Source organism: Embiotoca jacksoni, unplaced genomic scaffold, assembly GCF_022577435.1.
Source record: "Embiotoca jacksoni isolate LCO1_2020_lvr unplaced genomic scaffold, fEmbJac1.0.p SCAF_10, whole genome shotgun sequence".
NCBI lineage: Eukaryota > Metazoa > Chordata > Actinopteri > Embiotocidae > Embiotoca > Embiotoca jacksoni.
Window position 1 is genome coordinate 11,313,698 of NW_027185230.1, and position 12,995 is coordinate 11,326,692.

The following is a 12,995-nucleotide window of genomic DNA, read 5'->3' on the forward strand; positions in this document are numbered from 1 at the left end:
ACACACACTTCTAAAGACATCGCAAAACTTCTGCTCTTGATGTGCCTCTGCTCTCTTCATATTTTCAGCCCTTCAAATGCATTTTTAGATAAAAACACAATAATTACGGCAATGCAGACAACTGATATTTACCGTTTTTATTGATGAAAGTTGCCTGTATTTGATTATAACACCTTTAGACAGCATGTTGGACAAGTTGGACACGGGTCAAAAATACATCGTACATAAATAATAATAAATGAAACAAAATACATAGAGTCTACTACAGGATCTCCACCCAGCCGCCCCCCTCCACCACCCCCCAAAAAACACATCTTTTTGAAGAGCATTTTCTAATTAATGACGTATTATTTTCAGATGGACCTCCAGAAAACTAAGAAGAAGAAGCAACTTTAGCTAGCAACACCGAGGTAACTGGTGGAGACATTTTATTGACTGAGAATTTTATGAGAGAAGTTAAATGGGAGTCTAAGGAGCTGGAGGGTTTTTGGAGCCAACCTCTAGTGGCACTCGGTGGTATTGCAGTTTAAGGCACCTCCGCATAGTCCTAATTTTTCAGACCTGGAATCTAGTTTCCAGTATAGGTAGGCGGGGCATAGTCAGTCAGATCCACACCTTGCTCCTAATATGGTCACTTCTGGTGCCAAAAAACCAAGATGGTGACAGTCAAAAGGCCAGATTTTCATAATCAATCAAGCTCGTCCCAGTCTGGTCCAAAGAAAGGTGGTGATGCAGAATTGACTGGAGCAGGTTGCCCCACTACAGACAGACCTCCAACGTGGGTTTAACTTTTGTCCGTGTAGGTCTGAATGGGGTATAAAATATGTCCTTAAAAGCAGAGCGTGATGGGATATTTCTTCGGCAGTGTAACAGGACGATGCCATTAGCCTGCACCGGTGCAGTTTTACAAACCTGCCTCCGACCTGTGACCCAACACACACCTGTACACACAATCAAACAGGCTCGGAGGTAAACAGGGGATGTAGGAAAGTGAAAAAGTGGAGCACACACCTGGGAAATAACTATAATAAAAAATATATAGTTATTTGCGTAGAGACAAAAACACGAAGCACTCATCGTGACAACTCGTGAGCAGCGGTGAATAATCAAACCTCTCCATAAACCTGCTGCTTTTATTCATCATTGAGCTTCCCTTCTGCATCTTAACAATAAATCATTTTGAGCAGCCAATTTGTACAGCACATGCAAGAGCCCACCGTGTGCTTATTTTTTTTACTGACTGCAGCATTGATTAAATCTGATGAACAGTGAACACAAATATGTATTTAGTACATATTTAAACAAGAACTTCAGCTCCTGTGCGATGAATAAAATTTTGCCATCAGTCGCTGTAATTGAGTTGATTGAGAAATGGCAAACAATAACAAGCTTCAACCAGCAATTTCCAGGCATTAATCAGAGTACAAACTCTCAACGTGCCCCGTGTTGATTAACACAGAAGAAAAGCCTCCATCTCATGTTTTTTTTTTGTTTTTTTTCACTGCCAAATGTTCTGCAGTAAATGATGTTAAAACTTCACGTCCCGACAATGAGGGGAAAAAAAAACCAGGCGTCTGTTCATCTGCCATTGTGACTAATGAGCGAGTCAGTTATTGTGCCATGCGAGTCGTGCACTCTCGATTCACCGATCATTTCCTGCCCACCGACGGCTTTGATCGTGGGTTAATAAGGCTCAGTCGGCCTCGTCTCACAAAGTAAAAACGCTCATTTGTTTTTCTCAAAATGACAAATGTCTCGTGACTCACGGTTGGGGCTCATCCACCAAGCTCTCCCAGTTACATCATCGGTGCTGAGGATGAACAGCTGCACTAAATACCATCTGATTGGTAATTCACATCAATATCTGTCCAAACCCAGATGGATTTTGAACTCCACCTTCATTTTATATAAAGTCTACGGTGTTTTTTTTTTGTTTACCCTCGTTCATAGCGAGTGGATACGCAAAACCGAGCCGCAGTTGAGCGGTGCGTGGCAGGTAACGCCAGACTGTGTCTCAGCGTTAAGACAGACAGACAGACAGACAGATAGACAGATAGATAGATAGATAGATAGATAGATACTTTATTAATCCCTCAGGGAATTTTTTTTTTTACGTTCCAGCAGCATGTACAGGGCAAAAATATTGAATATAATTTAAAAAAAAATCTATACAATAAAATAAAAGAGAATAATATTGAATAAACTAAACTAAACAACAGTGCAATGAATTAAAACAAAACAACAAACAAAACAGCAGTGCAAGGGTGTCATTGTTGTGTGATGGATTTGGCGTGGGGTAAGTTACATTGACAACATAATTAAAAGTAACATTTTAATATGGATAAACATCTCCCGAGGCAGCAGGCGCGTTGACCGTCGTCTGAGGTTCATTTCTTTATTATGATGTTTTTTTCCTCTTTTTAGCGTTGACAGAATTGTACAGGAAGCCGTCGGTGGCTGACAATCCTTTGTCCTTAATTGGTCTCCAAGCGTGCGCGCATTTGCATTCACCATGCCTTTTGTTTTGTTGTTGCACTCATCCCAATTACCTTATTTATAGCAAGAGGGTCATCATCCGACTTTGAACCATCCCAAACAATGTTGTCTAACGAGAGAGACGCACGAATTGCAGACGGACCGGGGGATGGAAGAGCAGAATCAGGATCAGCTGCGCGGTTTAAGTGGCTTGATCCACTGAAAATACACCGACAGATATATTTCATAAGGAATAAATGGGTTTGGATTTATACGATGTTTTGTAAAGTCTTTTTTGCTGCCGAACACGTCTTATAATTAATTTCCTGTCTTTTTTTTTCAGAGAAATGCGCCGACAGCTTCCAGGGGCCGCCGCTGCTACCTGAGTGATTCGGTTCAGTCGTCAGATGAATAATTAAAGCCCAGATGTTGTGAAGTCCATTAAAAAGCACAGATTGTGTTTATAACCAATCTCTCCCCCAACCCCCAAAAAGTCAAGATGAATGTGCACCGCTTCACTCTGGGAGGAAGACAATAAGATGTGTTGATGGGGGATTGACAGACTTTTTTTGAGGTTTGTTTGAGGGAAATGCGCCGTGACACTGTGACAGCTTCAGTTTGACGGGTAAACTCGGCTTTTCTGAAGAGGCTGTCAGCCGAGAGACTCGTCACTCACGACGCAAAGAAGAACTGAGGGATTTAAAAATAAATAAATAAAAAAAGAGGAGAATGCATAATATCTGAGTGGACACCATCATCAGTCAGCACTGTTTGATATCTTATTTGACACCTTTAGATCGAATTGTAACCGAAAAAGCTGTGAGTTTGCAGATTGTCTTTTATCGCACTTCCCAGAAAACCAGCTGATTTTCAGTGATGAGCGTCTTCAAATCAAGACGGGAGGAAATAATCAGTGGAATCAGCCTCTGCTTGTTTTTCCACCAAACTGCCGCGGCCGCAGCCTCATTACGGCCCGCGAGAAAATAAACAACAGCGTATCGGAGAACCATAACGCCGCAGAACAACAGCGCTTTACCACCGACTCTGAACACGGAGCAAGAAAAAGGTCATGTGACACAACTGGGGCAAAGAAAGAGCCACTGAGCAGATTAAAACACTCGAAACTTTAATAAAGTGTGATTGTCGTCAGCCGGGTCAGTTGGAGGTAAAATGCTCCGCTAAGTACCAGCAGAAAGCTAAAAACTCCCCGCCTGCCTTGTGTGGTCAAAGATAAACCACTCAAGACACAACAGATTACAGCGGGAGATTATCGGGCCGGACCTCGCGAAATAAACCGCAAAGATCACAGAAGTGCACAGACGGCGTCCTCAAAAGTTGCAATAACTGACTTTGTTTTAGCATCAAATTTTCAGAAGGAAGAAGTTAAAACACCAAACTGACACGTCATAATTTTTTATGTTCACATGGTGACCCTTCATTAGTTTGGAGTGGTGTTTGTGGTCTTTTAGCTCTACCAAGCAGCAACTAACCGTGACGTCACTAATCGGTTTCGGAACTGCCGTCCTGAAGCCTCGAGTACGTCATTTTGGCAGTCGCCATCTTTCTATCTCAAACACAGCTATGTTTGGGGGCGTGTCTGGTTTGATTGACAGGCCTTGTAGTGCAATCAGGTTTCTGGAATCGGTGGGCGGGGCATAATGTCCTCAGGGTCCTCATTCAGATCCGCAACTTGCTCCCCGCCAACTTTTCCAAATTTGATCACTTCTGGCTCCAACAAACCAAGATGGCGACGGCCAAAACAGCAGCTCACGAACCGATCGGTGACTTTATGGGTTGCTGCTCGGAGCCAGCAAACTAAACTTAACTGCAGACAAGAGAATTGCTAACAGCTGTAAGCGTAAAATTGTGCATCTGAAGTGTTAAGATCAAACTCTGGTCGCAGAGTTAACCCTCAGATAATTATTTGGCCCCACCACCTTCACCACGGCATTTCGAGACTGTTCTGACCCTCTGGATGAAAAAAAAAATCTTTCTGCTGCGTCATAAAAATATTTTTTTATCCTGTTTCTAAATAATAATAAAAAAATGGCAGCCTGCCAACACTTTTGCTGCACAAACCAAAATCAGAATTTCCATTTTCTCACCAAGAATCTCCTTCCTTTTTTATGATGAAAGCTCTTCCATAGTCATTGCAAAAAAATAAATGTTTTTCCAAAAAATGCATTATTTGAGTTATACTTGCTAAAAACTACACATTGAGAAGACGAGCACATGATTGGTTCTTGTCTTCTTTTAGGACATAACGTCAATAAGTAGCCTGTAGAACAACAATATCCTTTAGGATTCTTGGTTTTAAATGGTATTTCTTCATATCAGCTTTATGTCCAATATCTTACATGCTAAAATGGGACTTTACGGTAAAGTTTGAAGGACATTAATGCCACCTAAACTGGCAGGTACATGAAGAAATGAACATGTAGTCTGGAGAACCGACTAGCTGTTTGTAGGTCGGGCTGTTTGTTGTGTACATATGGTCAAAAACGATCCGCGGGGGGGGGCACGCGTGAAAGGTTAGTGTACCATCATGCATCGGCGGGAGGTCAGCGATGCCTTTTTTCTCTGGGAGAGCCTTGATGTCGGCCGTTTTCAAAGGGCCTATGGAAGAAGTTGTGTGGGGACTCCCGCCGGGGTGCGGCGACACCTGGGTGACTTCTCCATCACGAGATGACGGGATGAAAGGGACCCCTTGCCGGCCCTCGACAAAAAGTTTTAGGGGAAAAATAGGAGCACGCTTCGGGGTAATCGGGGCGGTCGCGCCTATTTCAGGACATCAGTGGGAAAACCTAGACAGTGTTATTGATTCTGATTCTGACAGCCACCACAAAACAAGTCTTATTGCTTAACTGTCTAGACCGACCGGCCTCGTTGAGTGTGCAGGTGTTCGACAATTTTTGGAACAATTTTTTAAAGCAGGGACACATCCTGCAACTTCAAGGCAATCTGTCTATTTCACGCCGGTTGGAAACGATGTTTTCAGATTAAGAGGGACATACCAGGTTTATTCTTTGTATTCTGTGGCTCTGCTAAATTTGTGATTGGTTATCTTCGAAAGTCCAGAAAAAAACCCAACAGCAGTTGATTTGCCCCCCTCCCCTCGTTCTTCACTCAAAACATCAACTTCTCAAACACAGCTGTACGTGTTTGAGTTCAAATCCAATCTAAAAAACGGAAAAGCACTTACTCAGAGCGATTTCGCAACAAAGGCTACTGAACGGGTGACTGTTTGTTGGGAACATTGGGGGTTTTGACCAGGAATGTATGAGGAGAGTTTGGTACAGCGCTGCCACTCAGCTTTACTGCCAATTTATCCCAGTGGTCACTCATGGTGTTGCAGCGTAAAAAAAGAAATCTTTTGTGGTACATCATTTTAACCGTAAAAGAAATAGGACACCCCCATCTGCAAAACAAGGTTGTTGTTGTTTTTTTACTTGATTATGATTTTCTAATCCACGCGGCACCCGTGAATATGACTTTGATTTTTCTGAGCGGGAGCCTGTGGGCGGGGCCAATCTAGAAAAGATTAACGAGCATGTGCAGAGGGCGCACAACCTGCGAAGAAACTTGCAAACTTGTTATTCCACTGAGTGGGCGCCATGTTCTTGACACAGGTCGTATCTTTATATACATAAAAAAAATAATTAAAAAAAGACAATATTATTCAGGCTATAATTCGACTGTGACGTTCTGAGGCGTCAATCCCATTCGCCGCTAACCACCTGAACTGTGGCGCCATGGCAACAGGGTACTCCAACATAACAACACGGCCCACTTTCTTGCCCGCAACAACACAATCGTAGCTTCCAGTCACCACTATGTAACTGGATTTGGCTCCGCGGGACTTTGTTCTATTCCCCGAAATAAAGTTCGAGCTTAAGGGTTTGCCGTTTTGATGCAGTGGAAGAGATCCCGCACGAATCCAAGATGGTTCGTGACGCGTTAACAGAAGAGGATTTCCAGGAAACGTTTGCTGCACACTTTGAAGGGGACGGAGGCCAGATTAATGTTGAGTACGGGCTTTGATTGCACAGTCTGGGAACCAACAAAGGGGTCGTTCAGTCACAGACTTACGAGTATTGCAACCTGATTGTACCGTTCCTTTTAGCTCTTCGGAGCTATTTAGCATCTTGTACCTTCATTTTGTTTGATAAACCCTCTGTACACTGCCTCTCCCAAGGAAAACTGGAGCATTCATCAGGGAGAATTTTGGACTTACATTCATTTAGTGGACACTAAATCACTGTAAATTAGTACTAATGCTGCTCCTGTCCCTGGTCAGTGTGTAAATGAGTCCCATGACCCGAAGGTTTCCCCCCCATAAAAAAAAAAAATCCATCCAGGTAGGTTTAAGTTTTAGAGAGCAACATCTTTGGCACATTGCTTTTGCTGGAACTTTAAATAATAATAAAAAAAAAAGATTGTATCAGACTGCAGCGTAACTTAAATTCACCCCGAGACACCGACTGCAATTGGATTTTTGCTTTTCCCATTCATAACTGATTTTATCTGCGAGAAGGCTGACAGACAGGAAAAATACATATTTGCAGTCAGGCGTACAATTACAGGGGGAACTGCGGTGGCTCTTTGGGCCCCTCTGCTTAAATAATAGAGTTCGTAATCCTGTCCACATTGTTTGGCATGAAAACGGCCGTATTTAGGGTTTGTTGTGCAGCCTTTCAGTGTTCTTACATTATTTAAGCTGTGCAAGTTTATTAATCTCTCTCACACAAAGCTCAGTCCTCTTTTTTGTTTTCTGTTCGGCCAAAACATACAGCGCTGAGCTCCCACTGTACAACGGGTCACAATGTGGGTGTGTTATCCATTAATCGGTTTTTATTGAAGCAAGGTCCTCTGAAATGTTTGCCAAAAAGAGAAATGCAGAATGTCTTTATGCGATTCTGCTTTGAAAGGAAAAATTGGGAGCCGTGGACGGCTGAGAAAATGCAGACAGTTAGATGAGTCTGGTCTGCGGCGATGTTCAGTTTTGTTTCAATCACAGCACAGTCTGACTCAGCAACATGTAAAACTATACTCCGATAACATAAAAAGAAAATGCTCACCACAGTTTATAACTTTTGACAGCAGCTATGAGAAATGTAAAACAACCGGGCGGCTTTTTTTTTTTTTGGATTGTCGGTTATTCAAGCAGTTAATTGGACTTAACCATAGAATGCATATAAAAAATGAGGTAGTCTCCGGGTCTAAAAAGTAAAGCCAATGCAGAAGTGCCTTAAATCGCAATACCACTGAAGGCCACTAGGGGCTGGCTAAAAATAAAACTCCAATTGTTCAAGCAGCAACTTCTTTCCTGAAATACAAAGTCACTAAAAATCATCACGGTGTCGTTCAATAAATTCCCTCCTTTTGATGTGTGCTATTGTTATGGATAAGAGGGCATGCTGGGAAAGGAGAGGGGAGGAGCTCGAGTCCTTTTAGCTTCATGTGGAGAAGTGTCCCTGAGCATTTTCTAAAAGGTGATGGAAGAGATCATAACCACACACCTTTTTTTTTTTGTTTATATCACTTGCGGTATCGAGCACCGGTACGAGCCGAGGGGGGGCGACGTCGCTGCCGGTTGGACCTCCCCGACAGCGAAGGAAATGAACTGAGCTAGAAGCGAACGCGAGACGCATCATTACTGTCGATGTGGTTTGTTTATTAGACGGATGACTGAAGCCGTGAATATTATGACACCCGACGTTTCATTAAACTCCTCACCGTGGCCTTTTCGCCTCCGTTGTGAAGGTGCCTCCGTTAAATGTACACCGGCAAGCTTTAAAACGCAAAAATGTTGCAGAGGCGGCGCTTAACGACATCACGCTATCAGCGGCATTTTGCGACCGGGGCTCGCTTAGTACGATGCTCCTCACAGACGAACTGGGAGACTTTGTGTGGTGAACGGAGGTGAAAACGGAGGTTTTCATTACCAATTTAACATAATGCAGTCCAAAAAAAAAAAAAAAAAAAAAAAAAAAAAAAAGGATTCAATGGCACTGACGATAATAGAGATGGGCTCCTTTGTGGGTATATTTGTGTGATTTTCAAAGCCCCCGAAAACCTGCGAGCTATAATACACGAAAAAAAGAAAGAAAAAAAAAGAAGCTCTTCTTTTTGTTTTCTTTGTTACTCTGTTTAATTTGTATTCTGGGAGCTGGTGGCTGTTTAAAGTGCTTTATCAGACCCGAGACTGGCAGCAACAGTATCTGGAAAACATTCCCTGTCTACCATGTCTGTTCCCCATGGAGACACGCCGTGATAAACACACACACACACACACACACACACACACACACACACACACACACACACACACACACACACACACACACACACACAACAAGACCATCCAGCTGTCTGAATTCCTGAATTCTGCACAGGCTATCATTGTCAGCTTTTGACTGCAGTAAAACGACAGGTTGGGTTTATCACGTCAGGTTCAGGAAGAGCGTCTTTTTCTCTAAACACACGATATCTTACTTTTTTTTTTTTTTGCTGGCTAAAAAAATTAAATTAAAGGATAATTTGTAGTTTTGGCTGTCCTTTCTATGAGTTATAGTCTTGTATACTACCGATAGCTTGCATTTTTTCGAATTAATAACGGGATTATTTTCAGACAGACCGCCAGAAAACTAATAAGAAGTGGTTTTAGCTAACAACACAGAAACAACACAGAGACATTTTATAGACTGAGAATTTCACGAGAAGTTGAATGGGAGTGTTTGGAGCCGGAGACACTTTTGGAGACAACCTCCAGTGGCATTTTTCAGTTATGTCCACTTCTATATACAGCGTATGTTTTTTCAGTGTAAATTCCCCCAAAAATGACACAGTTTTCCAGGTTTAAGGAGCGCTGCTTTTCTCTGTGATACAAAAAAAAAAAAAAAAAATGGCTGACTCGCCTGCAAGCTGCAACACAAAAAAAAAGCAGCAGAAACCAGCGGAGCTCTGACAACATACAGGGAAATGTACACTATCTGCCACAGTTCAACTTAATTTAATCATCATCCATCTTGCCTCATCTGATTATTTTAGCCCTGCATTTAAAAATTTCTGAAAATAACACGTAACATCACAACTAATGTGAATGATGATGCAGTCGTAAACACTTTTCCTTTTACAAATGTGCAGCTAAAGCGTCGACGTGGCCCGGCGTTAATCATCAGGAACTCTGCAGCCCGACTGTGGTGAAAATGCAGCATTTTGTGACCTCAGATGTGTCTGCCTCTCCAATTCAGGCGCTGGCGAAGCACACTGAAAAAGATTTAATGATTTCCTGTGTGGGAACTGATGAGGGCCAACACACACGCACACACACGCACACGCACACACACACACACACACACACACACACACACACACACACACACACACACAGATCGATGTTATCTCCGAATCCGTTGCTTGAACTGCACTCGGGGTCAGCCAGTGGAACGACCTGAAAACTGAAAGCGGAGCATGCTATCGAACCGGCCAATCAGAGATGACCTCGCAGCAAGTGAATGTGTAGCACGCACGCACGCACACACACACACACACACACACACACAATGTAAACAACCTTATGAGCAGCAGTGTAATTAATGAAGGTGCACACACAGCCTCATTAGAATCGATTATGTCATCAAGTTTGGTTGAATACTTCAAAAAAACAATTTCCACCATCAACAAACAGAAATAACGACTCTTTAATCTCTGTTTCTTTAACGGCTCAATTACTAAAGGATGTATTTTCACAGTTTACGGATTAAATAACAACATCCTTCAACTAATGATGCTACATAGCGGAGGCACGATTTTCAGACACAGTTAATTAAAGTAAATAAATTAAACACTGGTTGATTGGAAAAAGTTTTAAACAGGAAATAAACGCCAGAAAAAACGAAATTTGTTTTTGACAAAACGGTAAATAAAGCCCATTTGATGGTCTTAGTATTTTTTTATGATCATTTATGTGACCTGTGTTTTGCTGCTCTGTACGTCCAGTATGTCATTATGTTTTTGTGATTTACCAATAAAGTTGTTTTTCCTGCTGTTTTATTCATGCATCCATACACCTTAATTAAAAACAAATTCAGAGGGATGCCGTCGATGTGCTCGTGTGTGATTGGCCGTTCCTCACTCAGCTCTCCGCTGCTAATGAGATGTTGATCTCGACTACCTGATTTAATAAAAGCTCCATGTATACTGTAAACAGTTATGGTAAATTTATTCAGAAGAAAGCTGCAACCCTTCGTGACGTCACCAATCGGAGCCGGAAGCGACCATATTTGGACAAGCTGGGGAGGAGCACCATGGGCATTATGCCCCGCCTACCTGTACCAGAAACCTGACTGCACACAAGGCATGTTAATCCAACATACACGCCCCCAAACATAGCTCCCTTTGATGTCTAATATTTAAATATTGCTGGAATAATTGTCACGATTTTCACTTTTGACTTTGTATTTCAAGAGGGAAGTTGAGCTATACCTACAGCTACACCTACACCTATAGCTATACCTATAGCTATACCTACACCTATACATATACCTATACTGTACCTATACCTAACAATGCAGGAATAAAGCAGTCCATACCATACATGACTCTACAAAATTGTTTAAACTAGATGTATTGTTATGCTTTTTGGATGGGAGTCTATTGTAGCTGTGTTTCAGTCAGGTAACCTTGACCAGGCAATGTGTGAGAACTGCACACCTGTCTGCACGTCTGAATATTAAACAGGTAAACAAATTTAAAAAAAAAATCAATTCTAAATCAGCTGATTTTAATCAAAACAGCGTAACTCATGACAACAGAGAGACAAAACACACTCCCTCAACGAGCTGTGAAAAAATATCTGCAGTGCTTCTGGTTTAAGGCTTAAAACTTGATGCTCCAATGTCACAGCCTCGAGCCTCAGCTGGTGTGTGTGTGTGTGTGTGTGTGTGTGTGTGTGTGTGTGTGTGTGTGTGTGTGTGTGTGTGTGTGTACACTGTATTAGTCATGTTGTGAGGACTTTTCTTCCTTTTGGGGACCAGACATTGAGTCTCCATAATATTTTAGGGTAAAGACTTGGTTTAAGGTTTAAGGTTTAAGGTTTGGGGTGATGTAATGTGATGACCTCTAAAGTGTATGTCCGTGTGTGTGTGTGTGTGTGTGTGTGTGTGTGTGTGTGTGTGTGTGTGTGTGTGTGTGTGAGTGCGTGCGTGCGTGCGTGCGTGTGGCGTCAAAAGCAGGTGTTACTGCAGCCAGGCATGACCAGCTCAGTTGAGCAGATGGCATCGTCTGTGGGCTCGTTCTCCTTCACACCATGCTCTCTCTCTCTCTATCTCTCATTTAGCGCGCACACACACACACACACACACACACACACACACACACACACACACACACACACACACACACACACACACACACACACCTCCATCCCGTCCATCCTCCATCACAACCAGCCTGCGGTGCAGCTTTGCTTCCCCCCTCCACCTTCCACGCCAACTTTTATCCTCGATATATTTCCACTTCTCTTTTCTTTCCCACCTCTCAGACTCTTTGTTTGTGTGTGTGTGTGTGTGTGTGTGTGTGTGTGTGTGTGTGTGTGTGTGTGTGTGTGTGTGTGTGTTTCTCTGTAAAGACTCTGAGTTTCTCCCTCGGGCAACACGTATGATTAATGGGCGATAAATCCCGTCGCTCAACCATATAAATGGTTTCCCTCTTGGATTGCTGCACGACGACGCCAAAGCTTCACTCCAGGAACGTGTATTTTTCTTTTTCTGATACCCGTCGACAGATTGCGAGCTCCAGTGACAAATTAATGGACTTTCTGCAGCCTCATCCACCAGACTAACACCCACGTATAAAACAAACAAAAAACAGTCAAAATTTTAAAAAAAATTAAAAGAAACAGCAGAGGCCCAGATATCCTGACGACCAGCCCCGAGCCGTAAGTCAAGCGCCAAAAACGCTGCGGCCTACACTTCCCACAATGCCTCTTTTAATGGACTTTCTCTGCCAGCTAAATTCTCCTCATCTTTCAAGCCACATGCCTCCAATTTATAACTTCAGACTGACTCCGGACCAGCATGAGAAAACGCAGCTCTCTCGTTCGTTTTAATCGAGCCAGTCAGTCACTAAAAAGATCAGGCAGACATTGCAGCGTCGTCCGGCATCAAATCTGCACAAACTTCGACTTTTGCTGCGACATTTACTCAATTACTGCACTTGATCTTCTTCTACTTCTGTTGCACTACATTTGGAGGCAAATATTGAGCTCTTGCGATCGCAATAATTCACATTAATTCACATTAATTCAAGCAATCTCCGCAATAATTGTCAGTGTTTGCATTTTTGCCAAATTCCAGGTGATTTTTCTGCAAAACATGTCGTGAACAGAAGCTGTACTCAAAAGTCTTACAGCACAAAGTGAGTCTTTCCGAACAGAAGTGACTTCATTAACAAAAAAAACCTCCTCATTTCCAATCAACAAGGCTCCGCCCCCTTCTCCTCTCACCATCAAACTGCTG

At 42.6% G+C, this 12,995-nt stretch overlaps 1 protein-coding gene across 1 annotated transcript in view; it reads right to left on the reverse strand.

The window, feature by feature from the left end:
* LOC138204846 (seizure 6-like protein) overlaps positions 1-12,995 on the reverse strand; it is a 46,123-nt gene that overhangs the window by 14,457 nt on the left and 18,671 nt on the right. The window contains 1 exon segment of the mRNA XM_069160404.1: positions 3,512-3,519. Coding sequence (XP_069016505.1) covers positions 3,512-3,519 — 8 coding nt within the window.